Here is a 22,672-nt window from a genome sequence, read left to right as displayed (position 1 = left end):
TTATTGCCAAATTTTATTTATAACACAACTAATTGAAGCATCTTGGATATTTCTTTAGCTAACATACTGCACTATACTAAAGAGCATTCTTCATATACAATGAAACCAGTGTTCTAGTTTTCTTTTAATAAAAATCTGTAAAAAAAACAAAAAAAAAAAAAAACAAACCCTTAATTACTTCAAAATATTCTATAAACACACCAGAAAATATAGAACAGAAAGGATCTTCCAGGTCTCTATGGTCTTGCTCAGATGTGATCATGGCTGGCATCTTGGAGAGATCCCAGAGCTGCAATCACAAAGAGAGGGGCATGGGTGACACATGCTAAAGAAATCGAGAACCTTAGACGTTAGGATGAAAGCTCTTAGTATAGAAAATTATAGACAAATTACTTAAGGCCCCATTTGAGAAAAGCATCCCCATTTGGGACAACATTTAAACAGTGGTCCCAGCTCCTGCAGTTTTATCACAAATCACATGCTATTTGGAGTCTTTCCTAAAGCTCCAGCTCCTGGAGTCAAGTGATTACATGGGAATTCCAGCTTTTTGTTTGTTTGTTTTTTAAATGAAGATTTTAGTCTATGTTTGTGGATAAAAGCTTGAAAATGTGAATCCGAAAAGCTCAAAAACCCAAAGACAAATAGAACCAAAAGTTTATTATTTTTTAAATCTCATGATTTTATGGGGCCTGACTCGGGATTTTTGAATGCTCGGGGTTGGCTGTTTAAGTGCATGCTCAGCTTTAAGCACATGCTTTGGACCCAGTGCTTATATACTGTCCTGACTGAAGCTGGATTTACAGCACATGCTTAAGAACTTTTCTGAATACGGACCTCACTCAAGGCACAAGCCCCGTTCATTCACAACAAAGAGGCAGGGTCAAAAGTTACAGATTCGGAGCAGAGTACCTGAGAAAGGAAGAACAGCTCAGAAGCCACAGTAATAGCTATTCCTGATGACATTGGACCCCTCTGACAGGTCTTTCCCATCTCTGTGGATTTCTGTGATCCCAAATGCTTGTAAAACAGCCAGACACCTCTAATCTCTTCCCTTTTGTGCATCAAAGAGGAGCCCTAACCCAAACTCTAGGGACAAGTTGCATGAATTAAGAGACCAGGTCTTGGTTCTGCATGGACTATTTCATTGTCATGGGAGAGGAGGGGAAACCCTATTAAAAAAAATGTCAAGTTTGGGTTTTTTTTTTTTTTGTTTTTTTTTTTAAAGAAAGTCCATTTCTCATGACAATGTCAAAATGTGACCTGGCTCTAGTGATAACGTTGTGGGTGAACCTGGCACCTACCACGGTCTTTATGGCAAGGCTCAGAAGACTGTATTCACTGGAATGGGCTTGTGAGAAGCCATCCCATGGGACAGATGTGTGATGGGCTTTACGGCAGAGCATAGAGCTGACATGGCGCTGTGAGACGGCCAGTTCAGCTTCTGCAAGAAAATACTGTAGCTGTCCTTGTATTCTGAAACCCAGGGGCTCCTGTGGAGCACAAGAATAATGGGTGAGAAGGTAACATCAAAGCCAAGCTCTACCATATCAGACCACATGCATTAAGACCCTGTTTAGACCAGGGATTTGCCCCAATTTCAGCAGTGGCTGGCCAGCCACCTGTGCATTGGTGCAAACCCCAGGTGCGGAGGAGGAAAAATGCAATTTGTACCTGCTTGAAATTGGGATACATTCCACTGGTGCAAATAGTGACTCTGCCTCTCTGTACTAGGAATTGCACAGTTACTGCTACACCAAAGGCCATAAAATCAGGGAAAATCCCCTGCTTTAGATAAGGCATTATGAGAATTTCTCATTCCAGTAGAAAGGGTCCCTGGCGGTCACATGACTCTGAGGTCATAAATCAAAATTAAGACTTCTGTGCAAATCTAATTGTGGGGGGGGGGGGGGGAGGAGAGGGGGAAGAGAGGGCAGGAAATCACCCTTCCAGTAAGATAGAAATGGCAGATCATGTCATAAGAGCTCAGGAGTCATTTGTGCCTGGCTGTTTGGCCTGTACAAAGGAGCCATACATGTAGGGTGACCAGACAGCAAGGGTGAAAAATCAGGACGGGGGTGGGGGGTAACAGGAGCCTATATAAGAAAAAGACCCAAAAATCGGGACTGTCCCTATAAAATCGGGACATCTGGTCACCCTACATACATGAAGCCAGCTCCAGGGCCCCAAACTCCTTTCTTGAGGGGATGTTTGGTAGGAAGCTCCAATGGGGTGAACCCACTGGCATAGGTTCCATGGGTGCTCTGTGGCAGGAGCACACACAGAAAAAAAAAGTAGTGGGTGCTCAGCACCCACCTGCAGCCAGCTCCTCCCCCTTCCCCTCCCCCCAGTGCCTCCTGCCCACTGACGGCCCCACCGATCAACTCCTCTCCCTCCCTCCCAGTGCCTCCCACCATCAGCTGTTCAGCTGCATGCAAGAGGGCTGGGGGGGAGTGGGGATGTGGTATGCTCAGGGGAGGGGGCGGAACTGGGCATTAAGAGGCAGAGCAGGGGTGGGGCAGAGTGGGGACAGGGTCTGGGACAGAGTGGGGGTTATTTTTATTTTTTCAGTTAGTTGCACAATATGCACAAGAAAAGAGAAAATACCACCACCACCACCACCTGAGAAAATATCATGTAATCTTACTCTATGGTTCTAAAAACATCGGATAACTATCCCCAGGCGTGCGCGCGTGCTCTCTCTCTCTCCCCCCTCCCCCGCATGCCCAAATATCACTTACTGGTTAAAGTGGCCATCTTCCAAGACAATTTTAGAGAAATTCCTCTGTGCTTTGCAACGTCCATTGTGGACTCCAGACCAGCATTTGTAATCTGTGCTGTAGGTGCTTGCCCCCTCTGAATTGCTGCAATCTGTTAAAAGATCAGAGAGATCAAATAACTAAAAGGTCTGTCCACACCGCCTCTCCTGTTACCATTAGGAGTCTCACCCTTTTTTGGGGTACATGTACATAGCAGCTGGAAGGCCGATTTCCCGGCTCAAGCAGATGTAAAGCGTCAGCTTGACTAGCAGGGTGGCCACGGTGGCATGGGCAGCGGCTTTGGCTAGCCGCCCAGGTGCAACCCCATCTGAGACCCTGGGTACATAGTCAGCAAGCCCATCCCGCCTCCGGCTGCAGCCACAGGGATATTTTTAGTGCACTAGCTTGAGCAGAGCGAGCACGTGTATGCTTGCCTGAGCTGGGAACCACACCTCCCAGCTGCTCCATAGACATGTCCTTTAGCTCTTTAGGGTCTCTGCATTAGGCTTTTATGCCAAAAATATCCCACCGCTATTGCCAGCGATGGCAGCCCTAGTATAGACAAGGCTTCTTGAGCACACGGTGGTGGATTCCTGCTTAGACACAAGACTTAAAACATCAGCAGCCACTAGCACCTTGTCTACACTAGGGCTTCCACTGCTGCAACCCACAAGTAGGGTGACCAGATGTCCCGATTTTATAGGGACAGTCCCGATTTTGGGGTCTTTTTCTTATATAGGATCCTATTACCCCCCCACCCCGGTCCCGATTTTTCACACTTGCTGTCTGGTCACCCTACCCACAAGTGGAGCGGAACCAGAGATAGCAACAGTGAGAACCATTTTAGCAACGTCTCCATAGGGCCGGCAAGGCCTTTAAGATTAAAGTTATTCACTCCGGATCTTATATGGACTTTAGGAGATCGGAGCTAAAAAGGCAAAGAAAGCAGACGTAGAAATGATCTCTTTGGTCACCCAGTCCCTCTCCAGGCCCAGGCAGGATTATATTTCCCCCCCATATGGTCTGTCCTACTCACTGAGCTTCTAATAAGCAACACAGTGTGCACGGGGATATAGGACAGATATTGTTAATAAGCTGACACCGATAAGAGGCTGACAAAGAAAAGCAGCGACTCAGTCCCAGTATTAGAAGTGTAGGGTGACCTCTCAACAGGCGGAGAGGACAAATACCTGGCAGATCCAGGCTAGGGGAGGGCATAGTGAGGATTGCCAGCCCTGCTGCACTGGTTCTTCTCCCGACCATCCCCACCCCAATAGAAGTGCTTCTGTTCTTGCTCTGTAGGAGACTGGATCTATAGGCTGGAAGGAGCTGGTTTAGGGGAATGGCCACTTTCTAGGCTGTCATCCCTTGCTCAATCCTGTAGGGATTCCTTAAATCAGTGTTTCTCAACCTGGAGCTCACAGGATGGGGTCACGGGCATGGGCTGTCAGCCCCCATGGCAGGGCTCGGACGGCTTCAGCGCCTGCCCAGGTTGTGGGGCTTGGGTGGCTTCAGCCTTCTACCTTTTAAAGTCTTAATAGGGGGATCATGATTTTTTTTTTTTAAGTCCAAAGGGGATCACCAGCACAAACAGGTTGAGAAACACTGCCCTAAAATAACGATGATTGGGTTAATGCTAAGTTAACACTAATGGTAAAGAGCTTTAGCAATTATTTTTGTGCTGTAACACAATTCAGGGTGGTACGGAACCATATTGTAACTAGCATTAAAGCAACATTTACAATGTTCAAAAATATTTTTTTAAATGCAGAACTATGTTGGTCAGAATGCAACGTGCTGGTTAAAGTTTATGCCTTACTGCCCCCTGCTGGACAGAATCAGGGTTGTTCAAGCATCTGTGATTATGTGGCACTCCAGCGGCTGGCTCCAAAAGAGAACATGGAACCCAATCCAAACCCCAGCAAAGTCAATGGAAAATTGACTTCATTGGGCTTTGGATTAGGCCCATTTACCTTAATGCTACTGACAGTTACCTCAGACAATGGGGAATGTCTGTTAAGTAGAGACTGGTATATTTTCAGCCAAAGGTCTCATGCCAGATTCCACACGTGTGGTTAAGCAGATGGACCATGGGATCTATATGGATAGGGCCAATCACAGAGTTCTGTAGAAACTGGCAAAAGCAAATTTTCAAGGGACTGGGCCCCAGCCTCCTTTGACATGAGTGAAATTTGCACCTGCAAAATGTTGCACCCACAAAAAATTAATTGTGGGTGAAAATCTGAGCACTTGCCCTTCTGACATGCCCCTGCACTTGAATTGTGGGTGCCAAATGAGAGCCCCCTTCCACTCTGCCCTGAAGTGCATCTAATGTTCTCACTCTTTATTCAATTCCCATTTTTCTCCCTAGTATCTTTTCATGGGCTTGAACGCCAAAACCCAACCTGGGCCAGCAGCTCCTCTGTAAGGACCTCACGGTTAGACTGTTGCCATGCAGCTAAATCAACCAACCTTTCCCAAACACAGAAGACCCCAAGACCATGCTCCTGTTCTGCTGAGCTTTCGTTTGCCTCGCTCTGCACGTCTCCAGGATAAATTGCTGATAGCTGTCCCAGGTCTGACTTTGTCTTCGCTTGTAAAATACTGGCCCTTCCTGATCTAGGAGGAGAAGACGACACATTGTGATAGAAGGAAAGTCACCGTCCTATTTAATTACTCTCTTGGCTTCCATCCTGCTAAAGACGATGGAACAGAGCCTCAGCCAGTATCAATTGGCATAGCCCCACTGACTTCAGTAGAGCTTCGCTGAGTCCTACCAGCTGGGATCCGGATCACAGTTCATGTCATGAGTGGAGTGAAGCAGAAAGAGGAAGGACGATGTTAAGCAAGCAGATATTAATGTCTTTGTGAAATGGTGCGGTCTACTATTTGTGAGGTACCACAGCATGTCAGGCTGCTGAAAGAAGAGATGGCGCCGAGGTTAACGGTGCCAGCCTGGGGATCAGAACAATGGGCTCAATTTCCTACTCCGCCACAGACTTCCAGTGTGACCTTGGGCAAGTCACTTCGGCTCAGAGCCAAAAGATATTTAGGCTCCTAACGTCCATGGAAATCAATGGACGTTAGGGGTCTAAATACCTTTGGGGATCTGGGCTTAGCCTCTCGGTGCCTCAGTTCCCCATCTGTAAAATGGGGCTAATAGCACTGCCCGAGCTCACAGAGGTGCAGTGAGAAATATGTTAAAGATTGTGGGGTGCTGAAACACTACGGTAATGGGGGCCACCCAAGTACCTTCGATAGAGCCAGCTATTCAGCCCTGCATTCGCAAACAACCTTTAGCTGAAGTACAATGAGAATTACCGTCTTTTCCTGGACAGTGCTCAGTGGTTGCAGAAGGCTGGGGATAAAATGGTGAAGGAGAAGAAGCCCCTCTTTCTGGCATGGCGGGCATTTGTGTTCTCTCCGTTTTGTCCTCCTGGGCTGCAGTTTGCTCAAGGCGGGGATAACATTTAGAGAGGTAGGATTCAGCATTTGGAAGGACTGTATTAAAATACTTCCTCTGCTCTTCCTGGACCTCTTGGAATGATTCAGGACCAAATGAGCAGCCTGTGTGACCCATCTCCAATTTGTCATCAGAGCTAACAGCTGCTGGACTGTGTGGTCCTTCGGCGGTTTCTTTTCTCTGGCTGACGGGATCTTCCTTATACATCACTGGAGGCTGGGACTTGGATGGCTGTGCAAACTCTTTGGCCTTCAGCTGGGCTTCTGCTAACGTAATCTTCTGCAGAAACAAGTCACAGGTGAATGGAGGTGAGGTGGGTACATTGGAAATATGGTTCAGTGACTTCCAAATGTGAAGTATAGAGCCCTTTGGATCAGTGTCTCCAAATATATTAAAAGCAGCCATAAGATCACCTGTAATAAGATACTTTGTTAAACCAGAGCCATTGGGGGAACTGTAGCGTTAGAAAATATGCTTTAGTCAAACATATTGGGCTCAATAAAGGGGGTGAAATTCCGTGGCTTGTTGGCAATGCAGGAGATCAGACTACTACATGGATCTATGAAACATACAATATTAAAAATGTACGGAAAGTCACAGGTCAGCCTCCTCCTCCTCCTCCTGCCATTTTCATTGCTATTTTTGCTATGGTTGTGGGGGGTTATTTTGTGTGACTCCAATAGGCTTCCACATGGACATTGGGAAAGACTGGACCCACAACAGACCTAGACCCACACCAGACCTAATAGGACTCCATCGAGAACAGCATGTTGTTGAGAAATAAAGCCAGCCCACCTCCCTTACATTGCTACAGAGCGCCCTGGAACCCAGTTCATCAGACTCTGAGCAAACAGCAACCTACTTATACCTGTCAAATAAAATAGAATAATAATTCACAGCATCAAAAGCTTTAGCCAAGCCAACAAAGGGGGATACCCAGCTTGCCGCTTACTGGCAGCATGGATAATCCCGTCAAGAAAAGCTGAAACAGAGCCATGGTGCCTGGAATCATGGCTGATGGACAGCAAGACGAGCAGCCTAAAAAGCCAATGTGCCTGTTATTGACTAATCTTTCCAGAATACAGGAACAGGCGGATAGAACATATTGGAATCTGAAGCATTCCCACTTCAGCACAATGCTACATAATGCTGCAATAGCCTGGTTTCCACTCTAAAATGGCAAAGTAACCAATGAAGTGGAGCAAAAATAATGTATATGCTCCTCATTTTATAAAAAAACCTAAGGGTGGACAGTGGAAGGGGAAGGAGTAAGTTGAATCACATCCAGGTGATTTTCCTGAAGCCAAGACCAAAAAAATCAACAAGATGAAATTCAATAAAGACAACTGCAAATTACTATACTTAGGAAGGAAAAATCAAATGGGGTATAACTGGCTAGGCAGGAGTACTAATGAAGAGGATCTAGGGCTTACAGTGGATCCCAAACTGAATATAAAACACAACTGCATCATCTTGTTGACAAAAAAGCTGACAACATTCTGGGGTATATTAATGAAAGTGTATGTAAGACACAGGAGCTAACTGTCCTTCTCTACTTGGCACTGGGGAGGCCTCAGCTGGCGTACTGGGTCGCATCCCGAGCACCACACTTTAAGAAAGATGTGGACAAATTGGAGAGAGTCCAGAGGAGAGCAACAAAAAAAGGTTTAGAAAACCGGACGTATGAGGAAAGATTAAAAAGAAACAGGGTATTGTTAGTCTGGAGAAAAGATGACTGGGGGGGCGGGTAGGAACCTGATGATAGTCTTCAAATATGTTAGGGCCTCAGAGAGAGGACAGTGATCAACTGTTCTCTGTGTTCACTGAAGAAGGACAAACAGTCATAGGTATAATCTGCAGCAAGGAAGATTTAGGTTAGATATTAGGAAAAACTTTCTAACTAGAAGATAATTAAGGTCTGGAACAGGCTTCCAAAGGAGGTTCTGGAATCCCCATCACTGGAAGGTTTTTTTTTTTTTTTAAACCTATTCATTTATTTAGGAAGTTTCAACAAGTTTACAAATCCTTGCCATGTAAACAACAGAAACAAAACAATCATTACAACAACAGTTCTTTCGTGTAAAGAGACATTACACAAAAATATAATCAGATCTTTCTGTTTAACGGGGTGTTACCATATTATAGAGTGACTAGCATTACAATACATGTCATTTCTAGTGCTTTTATTAAAGTAAGTGACATCTCTATATACACATATTTAGCAGAGCCAGGCATGTCTATCAAATGTCCAAAATCATTGGACAAGTGTGCTGGTTTTATTGCAGGTTAATGTACTTTGAGTACTGAATAAAAGGTAACCAGATCCCCAAGTATCGGTCTGTCCTCTGTCTGTTGTGGGAAGAGTGGGATTCAGCTGCAAATACCAAGGAACTGTCGCATGCACATGCTATTTATTATAGGAGGCACAGGTTATGATGCCTATAGTTAAGGTCACCTGACACTTTCCATTAATAGACCCTGTTTTCAGTTACTTACAACTTTGCCAAAATTTAACCATTTCAGCTGAAATTTTCCATGCTGGGTGGCTGTTAGAGGCTTATTTTATTTAAAATTTCAGGGGAAACAGTTAATTTGTTTTTTATAATGAGGTTGGGGAAAAGTATGAATTTCTTAAAATGGGCAAAGCAACATGTAACTGATCTGTTGAGAAGCTCTAGCGCCTTCATGCTTGGAAGCAGCGGGTTGCCTTTTTATCAGCTTTATTATTAATTATATAAACAATTACAATTGGTGTGTTTCCTTTTCCAAAACCACAACCTCCCATATTTTTTTGGAACCATTCTTCTGTGGTTAAGGAATTCCCTGGCTTCGCCACACACAACATGGATTGTGGCTCATTTAAACTTAGCATTTCATCAAGGAAAATGATCAGGTAAACCCCTTCTTTTAAAAACCTCTGGAACCTAATACCCAAAGATAAATCTCTCTGGAGTTCTTTGAAATGGAAAGGAAATAGAATTAAACTGGGCAACTCTCTCTCTCTCTTCTCAGCCTTTGGACTTAATACAAGGACAAGAGGTAACAGCCAGCATGAGCTGTAACCTAACTTCCTTCTAAGCTGCATGGCCGTGCAGCAGCCTATCAAGGGCCACGCAGCCCAGGGAGAGGCGCCCTTTCCTGGCTCAGCCCCGTCAGAGCGGTCGCAGCCCGGGGAGAGACGCCCTTTCCCAAACTGCTGTGGCAAACCCTTCATCTCTGGCCCCACCAGAGAGCCCGTACCCCCATACGGAGCCCTCACCTCCCCCCACACACACACCCCCCCAACCCTCTCCCACCTCCTGCACCCCAAACTCCTCATCCCCAGCCCCATCACAGAGCCTTCATCCCTAGCTGGAGCCCTCACCCCCTTACACCCCAACCCTCTGCCCCAAACCTGAGCCATCTCCTGCACCCCGAACCCCTCATCCCTAGCCCCCCCTCAGAGATTGCACCCCCAGCCAGAGCCCTCACCCCCCACCCCAACCTTCTGACCTAGCCCTCAGCCCTCTCCTGTACCCAATCCCCTTGGCCCCACCCCCGCCACACATCATCTCCATGTTGGTGCACGTAACAAAATGCATTCTGCACATGGGCGTAAAAAATTAGAGGGAACACTGGAGCCTGGAGTCCATTGAAGTTCCCCAGTTCTCAGACATTTCCTCCATTGTAATCATCCAAAGCAGCCCATCACATGTCAGGACATTCACACAGAGCACGTTGCCTTCTAAGGCTCTTTACAGAATAAGAACTGTAGTGTCGGTTGGTGACACAAAACAACACTCCGCTCTCAGGGGTGGATGAGCAGAGGGTTAAAGCTGGGATCTTGGAGGGGGAACAGCCACCTGAGGCTTGGGCTTCCTGCAAAACCAGTAGCCAGCCTAAGACAACAGCGGGAGTTTAGTGCAGGGAATGTTAATGAGCCGAACTGGCAGCGAATACTGTACCTGGTTCCCAGAGGGCAGGAGGAGCTAAGTTGGGGGGGGAAGCAGGAGGGGGAAGGGAGAAGAGGAGCGGAGTGTGGAACCTAATGGGAGCCTTTGTTTTCAGGCTGCTTTAGACAGAGAAAGCACTGGTGGCCGTGGCATGAGCCTTTGCTCTCAAACGCTGTCATGCCAGGTTAACGCTGCATGTCAGTGTCCCCCACCCCCTTGCCAGGTGGTGACACCTCTCAGAACCACCGAGCAACAGCAACACAAGCAATTTCTCTGTCTTTTCCCCCCCCAAGCCTGGACTCTTTCTATTTTGGGCACAGGGCCGGTCGGAAAGAACAGCCCCCATGGGGCAGGCTCCTCTCCCACTGCAAATAAGCCGCTGCCCCGACCTGACTGTCACAGTCAATTAGGACAGGCCAGTCAAAAGGAGGCAAATCAGATTAAATAGTTCAGGGGTTCACTCCTACTGCAAGGCAACTTTAAAAGAAACACAAATTACTTCCCTTCAGAAATCTGCTGTGAGGCGCCACTCCCGGCTCCTTCCTCCTGTGATGGAGAGAGGTTTCGGGATGATTACGACCTCGTGACATTAGCAGGTCTGATGTCCTGACTCACCCGGTTACACCAATTGGGCTCGTCACATGCCATAACTCAGTAAGAAACCGGAGTGTCCTGATTAGGGGGGTTATGTATGACCACCCCCTGGTGACTGACCATATAGGGGGATTTAGAAGCACAGTGAACGAACATGGGATCAGTGCTCTTAAATGATCCTTTTGGCACTTCTGAATTCCCCTGAATGGCCAGTCGTGAGGAGACAATTCCTATTGTAACAGGACCCCCCTTGATAGATCAGGATGCGAGGACTTCTGTATCTAAAAGCATTAATCTCACTCTGTTTACCTTTACTAGAAGGCCCACCTGTTAGCTCAAAGTCAGGAGCCAACTCACAAACTTCTCTACACAGGTCCAGCCACTAGAGAGGAACAGAACCACACTGTGGGAGTGGGAGTTACGCTATGGGCTCATGGACTGTAGTTGACGATGTGATGCCTGGATAGAAGCCACGCTGTGTTGCAAGTGGCCTCTGTAGGTCATGGAGGATTGATGAACTAAACAAGGAAAAACCTGGTGTACCTGTGTATGATTCTCAATGGGTGGATTGTAGTCATTGTACGGTCTGTAGTCCATCATGTACGAGCTCTTGTACATGTCCAAAGACGCAGGTGGCTGAACAGAGAGAAGAAAACACAATCGGTTACTCACTCCAAGAGTATAGCATCATATCACCCAGTCACACGGCTGAATTATGTGGAGGGGGAAGCGCTTTGGAAAGGATCAGCTGCCATTACACAAAAGTTGCTAAATGCTTTATCAAACCCAATTTCAGGCAACCACATAAGAGCGGAGCTCCTCTTCTAGGCCCTGTCTCCCTGGGTTGCTGTGTGTTCAGCCTACAAAAGGTAGCAGCTTTTGATGCTGGGAATATCCCTGAGATAGCTGGACAGTCCCTGAGCCTCTGTGCCAGCCTCGGTGTGGATCAGGCCATTGACAATGGAGCTTCTTCCATTCTAATTCTGGGGGTTTCCTTTAAACAGCTTCCTCGTTGTGTCCAACCTGTTCTGAGTAGGGATGAAATTCACCGCAGTGCAGAGGGCCAGTACCAGGCCCGTGCACCACAAGGTCCCACTTAAGCCTTCAAAATATAATGCAAGTGGTTCATCAGCCTTGGCTCTCTGAATTTCACCCTATGGGCAGATCTTCAGCCGGCAGTTCTACTGATTTCAACTGAGCTATGCCAATTTACAGCAGCTGAGGATCTGGGAGGTACTTAAAACATCATTCATATGGGTTTGACCAGTGTAGGGTGACTGATTAAGATGGATTTAAACATGAAATCCGTATCCAGTTGGAAACGTGGCTGCTCCTACACACTGAAGCCGGTGGGAGTGACACATTCTGCTGCAGAAGAAAGCAGCTGTTGGCCCCAGACCAGACCCGTTCTGGACAAGATGCTAGATTTTGTATGTCCGTTTTCCAGGATTATGTGATGGGGTGGCCTGCAATAACCAGGAACTGGACTTGATGACCCAGGAGTTACCTTCCAGACCTATGTCCTATTTTTTAAATGACAGTTTTTCCATTAGCAAAATACAAGGTGACCTTCCATTTAAAATTACCATTGTCAAGCAATTTGGATCTCAGATCAGATAGATTGTCACTTTCCCATTGCTTTGTCATTGAACCACTGTGGCCAGCTCCTGCAGACATTACTCATGCAAACTTCCTGTGGGAGCCAGGAGGGCCCGTGCGTGAATAAGGTCAGTTTGTTCAGGCCCTATGTTAATATAGGCCCAGATTATGCAATGCACTTAGGCACATGCTAAAATCCATCCCTACTCAGCAAAGCATTTAAACATATACTTAACTTCAAGCATCGCCAGTCCCACACTTCAATGAGATTTAACATGTGCTTAAAATTAAGCATGTGTGTACCCGGATTCATCAAAGTACTTAAAATGTACAGAAATGTAAGCATGTGCTTAAGTCTCTTTGACGTCAGTGGGAGTTAAGCACATGCTTAAGTGCTTTTAATTATTCAACGGCATTTTAAGAAGAAAAGGGTAGAGCTTAACTATTTCAAACCGTTTTGTTTTTCCTTAACAATTCCATTAAAAGAAGCCAGTAACTATATCACATAGGAACAGACAAAACATTGCTTGTGGTACAAGGATATATTCTTGCCATAACAAAAACTATTTAATACATCTCATTGGCTTATCCCAAGATTTCACCTATTTCCCTGACTGCCTTACAGAGGCCTGGTTTAGACATGAAAGAAAACTAGGAATCTTGTTGTCCTTAGATGCGCGTTTTTTCTCAGTTTGACGACCAACAGAAGCTCATGATTCACTTTCACCGTCATGCAGTGGGCAAATGTCAAGGAGATAAAGATCCCAATATGTGCTTCACCTTGGAAATGGATAGTTTCCGTATCACATCCACCATGGTGCGCCAAGAGCCTGGAATGAGGGAAGAGAGTAATGGGTTAGTAAAACAACAAACAAACCACAGCCCTTTGCTTCCTCCATGCCTGCTTACCCTACTCTGGATCAAGGGCTCTCATGGTCTTCAGTGGGGCTGTTGCTCCTGGTGAATAAGTGGGGCAGGATTGTGGGCCCGATCCTCTGGGGTGCTTGCCACTGAGCATATTGGGTCATTCGCCCATTAGTTCCATCAGGCAGGAGGAGACTGCCCAGTCTTTTGAGGGCAACTGTACTAATATACCAGATTAAGTCCTCAGCTGTGCCAGCCCCCATCCGCTCCCTCCCACTGAATGACCCAAGCAAGTGTAGTGCTCTACACCCCATGGGATGGCAGCGGGTGGGTTACAATGGTGCCCTGTGGCACAGCAGAGAGGCTCATTCATGAGGGATGTCTGGGTACCAAGAACAGCCCAAAGCTCTGTGGTGACATAGATGGGCCACTGTGCACCAAAGGTGGCCACAGGAGGCGGGACTGGGGCACAGGCAGGTGTGGGGTGTGTATGCCTTGGCATCCTGCTATTATCCCCTCACCCTGGTACCTGTTAGGCTAGGTCTGCAGGTAAGAGAAGCTGCTGCGTGGTTCTGGCCCCGAGATGCTGCCTGGCTGAGCTGGGTGGTAGGTGTGGGGCTGGAGCAGTTTCCAGGGCAGGCAGCAGAACATTCCGCCCTTTGTGAGGCGCCTGGCTCCAGAACCTGGGGGCAGAGGGGGCCCTTCTTCTGCAGGGAGATGGGGGTGGGGTCCAGACCCACGTGCCCCCTTGGACAACCCACCACGCAACAGGCACAGCTGCTGCTGGGAAGCCTGCAGTCCTGATCCCCTCCAACCCTGCCAAGCGATATACGTGGTGGAGAGAGGTGCCAAGTCTGCCCAACATGCCAACAACTGTTCTTCATCACCACCACCCCCAATATCACCATGCCCAATACCCCTACTGCCCTTCACCTCATACCCTCCTAACTGCCCCCAGCCCCGATACCTCCACTGCCCTACACCCCATACCCCCCTCAGTGCCCCCACCCTGTCCCTCCCCATACCCCCACTACCCCTTCCCCATACTCACCTCATTACCCCCACCGACCCCTCCCCATATCCCCTCACTGCCCCCACCCCAGTACCCTCCACTGCCCTTCAGCCCACACCTTGTCACTGCCTGTCACCCTCAAAACCTCCCATTGTCTCCGCACTCAGTGGAGCACGGGGGACAGAAGCCAGGATGGAGGGGGATCCACGAGGCAGGTCAAGGCAGCCTTTGTAAACAGCCCCTTCAAGGAGCTCAGTGGTGACAGAGAGAAGGGACACGGGGTGGTGGTGGCTGGAGCTGTGAGCTGGGTTTTGAAGAGAGGAAGTTACTTGAGCAGTGAGGAGAGGGAAGCAGAGGGAGAGGAGGGGATGAAAACAGGATCAAAGTGAGGGGAACAATCTTCAGGAAGACGCAGGGTGATGTGGACAGGTGGAAGAGTTGGAGTGAGAGTATAAGAGATACCTCACAGTCAGAATCTAGAGTAGAGGAGGACAGGGTATGGGAGGGGGAAGAATGCAGGGGAGAGGAAGGGGACAGACTGGAGGAATCTCATACTAGATCTTGTCCATCAACTCCTGGAAGAAGTCAGTGAGGCCCAGGGCAGAGTCGGAGTGGGCAACAGTGAGTCTCATGCATTATGCCAGGCCGGGAGCACATTACATAGGCTTGCACCAGAGAGAAAGGGCTGGTGGAAGAGTCCAGGATGGGTTAAAATAATTGGGCCTACAAATTTACTCCAGGTGTGAGCTCAAGTGTGGGAAAGCCAATGAAAGTTTCTGAAATGTTCCAATTACGTAGAACAACAAATGCTGATGGGAAAAGGTGCAAAAGGGAGACAAAAAGATTGAATTGGTTCAAACAAAGCTATATATCAGCCTCCTGATGTAATCCAAGGACTGTGTTTAAGGCCTATCTGGTGAACAAAACAAGTGTGGGACAAGAAATTAATGATCCAAAATTGGTGTGTTGGAAATTAGGCCTAATTCATGGACACAGTCATGAGAGGACGGACTACTCCATCCATCTCTCCCTTTTGGGGTCCTTAAAAGAAAAGATTTTGGGGAGAAAATTAGTGAAGTGTGAGTGCAATAACTGCTGACTGAAAGAAGGGAAAGGAGCTTCATCTCCTCCTGGGATCCACCATGACATCATTGGGTCTTGGTCACCCTGATCCTGAGAGATTCCGTGACCAGACCAGGCCAAGAGAGGGACACAGATGACATCAGCACCTCCCTCTGGCTCTGACTAAACCCCCAAACCACCTGGGATGGAAGACTGTCTCCCACCCTATTCCTCCATGTGTCCTTTTCCTTCCCTACCTATTTCTCTCTTTCCTATCTCTCTCCCTTACCCTGCTGTTTAATAAGAGTCCTGGCCAGCCAAGAAAGTATATTTAGTCATAGGCTCACAGCATTATTGCTAAAGAGGCAGCTAAAGTCAATGTCCTAAACAGCCCATTGCTGGTACAAGTTTGCCAGATCTCAGAGCAGCTAATAAAACCATGGGCCATGCCTGTGTTGTTCCAGCAGTGAGGTTGCAACTGAAAGTCAACACCAAAGACAGAAGCTGCATTTTCTATCTTTGCTGTTCTCTGCTTTCCCCTTTTGTGTATTGGTCTTAAAAAATAAAATGGGATCCAATTTTGACAGCAACAATGACAGCTTCAGCACATCTCAACTAACCTTTTTCTCCCATCCCTCCACCCCTCAAAAAACCCCAAAACAATTATTACCATCTGAAAGACTGTCAAACAAGGGGATTTTTCCTCTAAAAAACTCTCTCCAGCTAAAGGAAAAGGGAACAAAGGATGCTGTTAAAATAGAAGCCTTATTTAACACCCTGCCTTTCAAATGCTTTTACTAGGTTTCCTTCTTTTTCTGTATCTGTAATAAAAAGTTAAAAGGATGTTTAATAGCGTGTTTGCCATGGAACTAAGCAGGCTGAGATCTCGGTATACCAAATCCCATACCTTGTTTAAAACTGTTAAAATGTTGGACAGTTACAGGGTCGTATAAACAGCTTTAACTCTTTGGGCCCATGCATCCAAGTTAATGCAACAGATGGTGTGGTGATGGACCATTAGCATGGGATGGTATGAGAGAAGGGCAAAAGAGCTGTTTGACGAGAAAGATGGCAGAACTAAAGACAACGACAACCTATTTGTAGTAGAATTGCATGTTCTCTGGATTTTCTCCAGAGATTCCAACAGAGCAGGGCAGAAATAGAAGTGGAGGAAGCAGGTGTGAGGTATTAGACAGGACTGTGGCTGACTAGAATGAGTAGAGCATTTAGAAGAACAGTGAAGTCCAGAATGGAGAAGAGAGAGGATCGAAACATCTCATCACAGGTCATGACGTCACACTTCGAGCCAGTATATATCACTTGTTTTAAAACCACTCCTCCCACCATATTAGCTCCAATGGTGGTTCTAGGCAGCTCTAGGAAGTCAGTTGGTTTGATGACCACAGTCTTCAGTGTATATATTCCTTAGAGACCAGCTCATGTTTAAATGCTCCTAAAAGAGCCAGGTTTTGTGGTAGGGTTTTCTATGCCCCTGCCTTGAACTGCTCAACTTTAGTAATCTGTCTGAAGAACAAACACACAAGTGCACTCCATATCAAATGTATGAAAAAGACAGGAAGTGGCTGTTCATTACAGAGAGTTTCAAGTATTATGTTAGGTGGCTAGTTTTTGTGGCTACCTAGGGGGCCTGGCTTGTGGTTCAGAAGTTAGAGCTTTAGTGCAGAAACCCCTTGTTGTTAGTGGAATGTCCAACATCTGCCCATGGGAGGGTGGGGCAACCCCTGCCACTTCCACAGGTATGATCACCAAGGACAGGGCTGTATGGGGCACTTAGAGCATAAGCTTCTTTGGGCAAGGACCTTTTTTTTTTTTTTTTTTTTTTTAAATCCCCAAGAGTGCAAAGGGTCTGCACAGGCTATGTACCATTAGAGTTCTCCAAAAACATTATTTTATTCCTGTTGATGTTACTGAGTCAATAAAGAGGGGAGAATGAGTTGGAAGATATTCTCTCCTTCCAAATAGAGGTGGTTAAAAAATAAATAAATAAAAAGTTTTGCAAAGATTTTTTTTTAAATGATTTTTTGAAATTTCAACATTTTTTTCTAAAAGTATTTAAAAATTAATAATTTTGCAGGTGGGATTAGAAAGTAAAGCAGCTTCATTGACATTAGAATTTTCTAAAAAAATTGTCACCCAAAAGTCAACATTTATAAAAAGAAAGGAAAAGAAAAAACACCCAAACCTCCCCCCGCCCAAAAAAAACAACAACACACCTCAACCAGCTCTAACTCTCCTCAAGAAAAGTATCCTCTGAGTTCCAGGACCTTTATTATTGGCACATGAGCTAGAAAGAAGCCAGCTTGACTTTCTGATCCTGGGCTGAGTTTGCAGAACCAACAGGGAGAAAAACCCATGTTTGTCTTGGTCACTGCACCACTGCCTGTTGCTGAGTGGAAATCAGTATAGGACCCTGCCAGGCCATTTGTAGGGAGGAACTTTTCTGGCTATAACCGGATGGCAGGGACTGTCTTTTTGTTCTATGTGCAGCACCTAGCACAATAGGGTCCTGGTCCATGACTGGGGTTCCTCGGCACCACAGAAATATAAATAAATAATATAATTGCAGTTTAACAGGTGCACTTTTGTAATACACTGCTAAAACTCCAGCATAAATGGAGTCATGCACTGCTAATACACCAGCACTCAAATTAGGTACAATTAGGACTGCCTGGTCTCCAGTCATATTTTATGCAAGTTACCATTAGAGTAGATATTGCACCCAGGAAGGAAATTCTTCCCAGAATTGTGAAACTATCATGTTCTCCTGTGCTTAGATTAAAGGGATTACAATCCATTTCCTTCTTAATACAGCTAATACTCTATGGGAAACCCTCAGGCCCAGGATTAAAGTACTTATTCAATTAATTAGGACCAAACCCCTGCCTTAAAGTCATACACAGAAGCATCAGGTAAACATTACAAAGGTCTCTTCCTTCCAAGGCTGGGAATATTGAACACATTACCAGTGCAAATAAAACACAGGCTGCTCTCTAAAATTACCTGGAATAATATAAATTAAAGTCATTCCATTTCTAAAACACCGCACCTTGAAGCTCTGTGTCATTAAGGGAACAATCCTGCTCCATTGAAATCAACAGCAAAACTCCCATCAATGGTTAGAGGAGTGGGATCTAATAAGCATTAGAGACAGCCTTAAGCCATAAAATTAGCCTCCAAATCTGAATTTCAAGCACACCAAAGTTTGGTATGTTTGTACCTGGGGGTAAAATCCTTGCTCTGTTAAAGTCAATAGCAAAACTCTCATGGACTTCAATGGGGTTAGGATTCCACCTGAGTGTTTACTTCAGTCCATTATAAAGATAAGAGCTATGTGCAAAAATTTGGACCCAAATCCAGGTCTTCCTTCATTATGGAATACTTCAGTCTTTTCACAGGCAAAACTCACATTAACAGCAATATGAGTTTCTGTGTGTTGCCCCTAGTGCTTTTCTGCTCTCTATAAAAACATATCTCCCTAAAGAATAAATGATGGGGGAGGTAATTAATATTACTCAAATTAGACATGGGCCACAACCCCAATTCTAGTTTAGATCATTCCCTAACTCTGGGAGCCTTTACCTCCAGACCCATTTCTGATTCAAATACAGAAAAGAGCACAAAACATCGTGTATTTTATGTATAGGCATTTTCTTAGCCACTATCACCATAGCATTTGAGCACCTCTGATCCTGTCCGGTGCTATTAGTTTTCATTCATTGAATTCACAAGTCTCACCAACCTGTCTGTGCATGGAAGGCTCCGCAGGAGACACGGCTGTGCACTGGAGCTTGACCCTAATTACACACAAGAAAAGACAACAACAGAGCAAGAGTTCTGACAACTGCTGCTCCGAGCAGCTCTCAAACTGCTTTTCTGTGCACCTTTTTCTCCAGACAACCATCGTTAATGGCGCACAGCTGAAGGTTTCCACATCAGCTTCAACAACCTATCACCTTCTACTATTCCCACACAGTACTGGTCAGCAGGACCACAGCAACTCAGTTAGGGCCTGATTCAAACTTACTGAAGTCAATAGAAAGACTCCCAACAAATTCAGCTCAGCTCCCAGATACCATCTTGTCCCCTGTGCATCACATGCTGCGAGACAATTCATACTTTAGTTATTGGTCTAAAATCACACACTGTGCAGAGCCACTTGTGCAACAGTCCCCTCAGGTGTGGCTTGTGAACGATCCTGCTGTGGTTTGTTTCTCCAGCTTCTGTTGGATCTGATCAGAATACACAAGTGAACAATTCCCTCAACACACTGAGTCTGGGAGCTTTTCCTATGCTCCACCTTCTCCTTTCCCTTCCCCAGCTGTCTTTACACTGAAACATCTATATCCTGGCCTAACGTTTCCCTGGTCTTTTATTTAAATAAGTCCCCTGAAGAGAATTCCTTGTGAATATTGTCGGTTCAGAGCTCTGGGAGAAGTGCACATTTTATTCGCAATGCTAATATCTCTTCGTACTTTTCACCTCCAAGGTTTTCACCAACATTATCAGCTAATCAATCTTCATGACATCTTGGCAGGCAACTGTTAGCATCCCCATTTAAACCCAGCAGAGAGGCTCAGGCTGAAATTTTCACACTTGGGAGCCTAAAGTTAGACACCTAAATAAAAGCACTCCAGAGTTCTCTAATGTGCTGATCCATCCCCCAACTCCCACTGTCATCAAAGAAGGAGCTGTGAAAATCAGGCCACTGATTTAGGTGTCTTAATATGGCTGCAAGGGGGCCAGAACAAGTCTATGTATCACTCAGAGATTAAGTGGGATTTATATCGCATGTCAGCCTTGTGCTGACACTCAGCATGGGCGTGAATTTCAGCCTTAGGTGCCTAAATCTGGCTTTACATCCCTGCCTCAATTTCCCCTACTTGTAAATTGGAGACCATATTCTCCTTGCAGGGTTTGAAATTCATAGAGCACTATGGAAGTTTCATTTATTACCAAACTGATGACAATTTATTACAGTAAAATGTCGGCAGTGTTTATAATACCTCCCTGGTGACCCAACTCTTTACAAGTGCCCTTTGGGATGGCCACAGGGGTCATTGCCCTGCTGGCCTATTTGAATGATGAAAGAGAATAGTGATCAATAAGTAACACTCCTATTCTGTGTCTGAGCGATGGAGTGTAATCTGTGAGAGGATCTGCATTCATGTTATCACCGAAAGAATAAAGAGCAAAGGGGGGAATCTTCTTCCAGGAATAAGTGCTGACAGGTTATTTAGTCAGTGCAGGGTCAGCCACCTATTAGGATCTAACAACGGACACTTTCAAGGAGGTGCTGCAGCGGGGTGGCTTCTGGATAAACACTTTTGATGGAGCTTATTTCATGTTTCTGTCTATTTTTCTTTGGGAGGGGGCACTTATGGAGGCAGATTGTCAGAAATGGTCAGCACTCGGCAGCTTCCATTGTCCTCGCTTTGGAAAATCTGACCACTTACCTTGATGACTAAATAGTTGCTACTGGGTTCTGAGCTCGTTTGAAACCCTGGCCCTTAATCTTAACATCGCAGGCAACTTCATCAAACTAATGAACATCTGTATCCCTTAACACCATTTTTAGCAGATGTTCAGCAAACTGCTCCAAACTACATTTATGAGCAATTGGATGCCAGGAATCTTTTTTTACAGATTTAAAAATTTTATTAAGATGATGTTAAAAAAAAAGTGAAAGGTACAGAGTTTAAGCATAGAAGTTTCTGGTTATCAGGGAATAACGTACAGATTATCGAGGGTGCAATGTTTGGTTTAAGATCAGGTGGCATAAGGAATACATAATCTGCAATATCCCTGATTGGGGGTAAAAGGTTGATGGGTCAAAGTACAGGCATTGAGATATGAGGGTATGAAGTTCATAAAGTGGCTATGTTCAGGTGTGGAGTATAATGAGTGGATATGATGATGAGGATGGATTGACCCTCATTTGGTGAGTTTTAATGTTCAGGGAGTTTATGGTTCCAGTTCATATGATCCAACGGAGAAAGTCTCTTGGTCCCTTTCTCGTAGTCGAAGAACGATGTCACTCTGGCTCACGCCTCCTGGTACTGTTGGTGGCAGGTGATGTGCTCGATGTAGATGTCCCTGGACCATTGGATGGTGTCTGAAACCATGAGGCGCCGCATGAGCCATGCGTAGAATAACAATTCTCTTCTACATTTATATCCATCTTTCAACCCCCAGGACCCCAAAGCACTTGATACTGGGCCAGTCCCTGCCTTTCTTGCATAGTCCAAACACCAATGGAAGTCAACAGGAGTTGTGATGCACGCAAAATTCAGATTCTATATCTTTATACACCACTGCAATGCACACCCTTCCGGGTAGAAGCCGGCATCCTGGGAGACAGAAAACTGCACAAAAGAGCAGGGAAATTTTGGCCAGCTACCCCTGCTTTTGTAAATAGTGCCTTTTGATTGTGCCTGTGCTGTTCAGATATGCAAATAGGGGAAAGGCCACAAGCAGCCTTCCTTCCTACATGCACCCCTGCACATGGGCTGGGCACTGTCATGGATCTGGCCATGAGAGACCACAGTGGAGTTACACCAGGGACGTATTTTTACGAGAGCCAGTCAGAAAATGGAGAGTATTTTCAGTGAAAAATGCTCCGTTATTTGTAAATTTGTCACTACATTTTCGTTCACGGTGGTTTCAGATTTTGAAAAACACATTTTAGGGTTTTGGTTTTTTTTTCATTCTAAAACCCCAGAAAATTTGGAAAGAAATGAACATTTTCATTTTGAAAAAAGGCCATTTTCCATACAAATGTACAAATAAATTAAATTGACCAGCTCTCACTTTTACTATTACATTTAAAAGAATGTTTTATTTCTTCAAAACAGAACACAGCATTCCATTATCAGTATTCCAAGACCCATAATCCTCTCTGCTCCAGAGAACAATTATTGACCTAGTGTAAGTGACTGAGGCCCCTCCGATCCTCAAAGGTATTTAGTTGCCTTTAGGCACCTAAATATCTTTGAGGATCTGGGCCTGGGAGAAAGACACTTGACTTCTGTTACAATCTCTGCTGCTGACTCGCTGTGCAAACTTGGAGGAGTTATTTAACTTCTCTGTGACTCACCTTCCCTAATTGTAAAGTGGCTATACAAATATCCAAAGAGCCACTTGCGTATTTTTTTGCAAGCCTTTCAAATACCAGAATAGTAGTGTGGGACAGGCAGATACATGGCTCATCTATCTCATAGGGATGTTCAAAGGTAGCCTAATTAATTAATAACTGAAGGCACTAAACCATTGCAGTATATTATTATTGTTATTAAACTTAAAGGCAAATAAACTGTAACTAGCCTAGGGAAGGATGGCATTGCAGTTAAGGCACTGGACTGGGCTCAGGAGA

General features: G+C 45.6%; 1 protein-coding gene across 4 annotated transcripts; it reads right to left on the bottom strand.

Moving 5' to 3' along the window:
- On the bottom strand, positions 1 to 19,224 carry LOC135983818 (uncharacterized). 4 transcript variants are annotated; one of them, XM_065597251.1, is made up of 9 exons: positions 19,043 to 19,220; positions 13,738 to 14,024; positions 13,125 to 13,174; positions 11,289 to 11,381; positions 6,078 to 6,498; positions 5,229 to 5,375; positions 2,739 to 2,868; positions 1,302 to 1,490; positions 6 to 289 (listed from the first exon to the last, which is right to left on the bottom strand). In XM_065597251.1, the coding sequence occupies exons 3-8, from the start codon at positions 13,158 to 13,160 to the stop codon at positions 1,322 to 1,324; spliced, it is 996 nt and encodes a 331-aa protein (XP_065453323.1). In that variant the 5' UTR covers positions 13,161 to 13,174; positions 13,738 to 14,024; positions 19,043 to 19,220; the 3' UTR covers positions 6 to 289; positions 1,302 to 1,321. The 4 variants fall into 4 exon arrangements, with proteins under 4 accessions (XP_065453324.1, XP_065453323.1, XP_065453321.1 ...); XM_065597250.1 differs by lacking the exon at positions 13,738 to 14,024 and having other exon boundaries at positions 8 to 289; positions 19,043 to 19,218; XM_065597249.1 differs by lacking the exons at positions 13,125 to 13,174; positions 13,738 to 14,024.
- Positions 19,225 to 22,672: the final 3,448 nt, after the last annotated feature.

The sequence above is a fragment of the Chrysemys picta genome, chromosome 5 (assembly GCF_011386835.1).
Source record: "Chrysemys picta bellii isolate R12L10 chromosome 5, ASM1138683v2, whole genome shotgun sequence".
NCBI lineage: Eukaryota > Metazoa > Chordata > Testudines > Emydidae > Chrysemys > Chrysemys picta.
The sequence above is the reverse complement of the archived record's forward strand: the minus strand, read 5'-3'. Positions and strand labels throughout refer to the sequence as shown.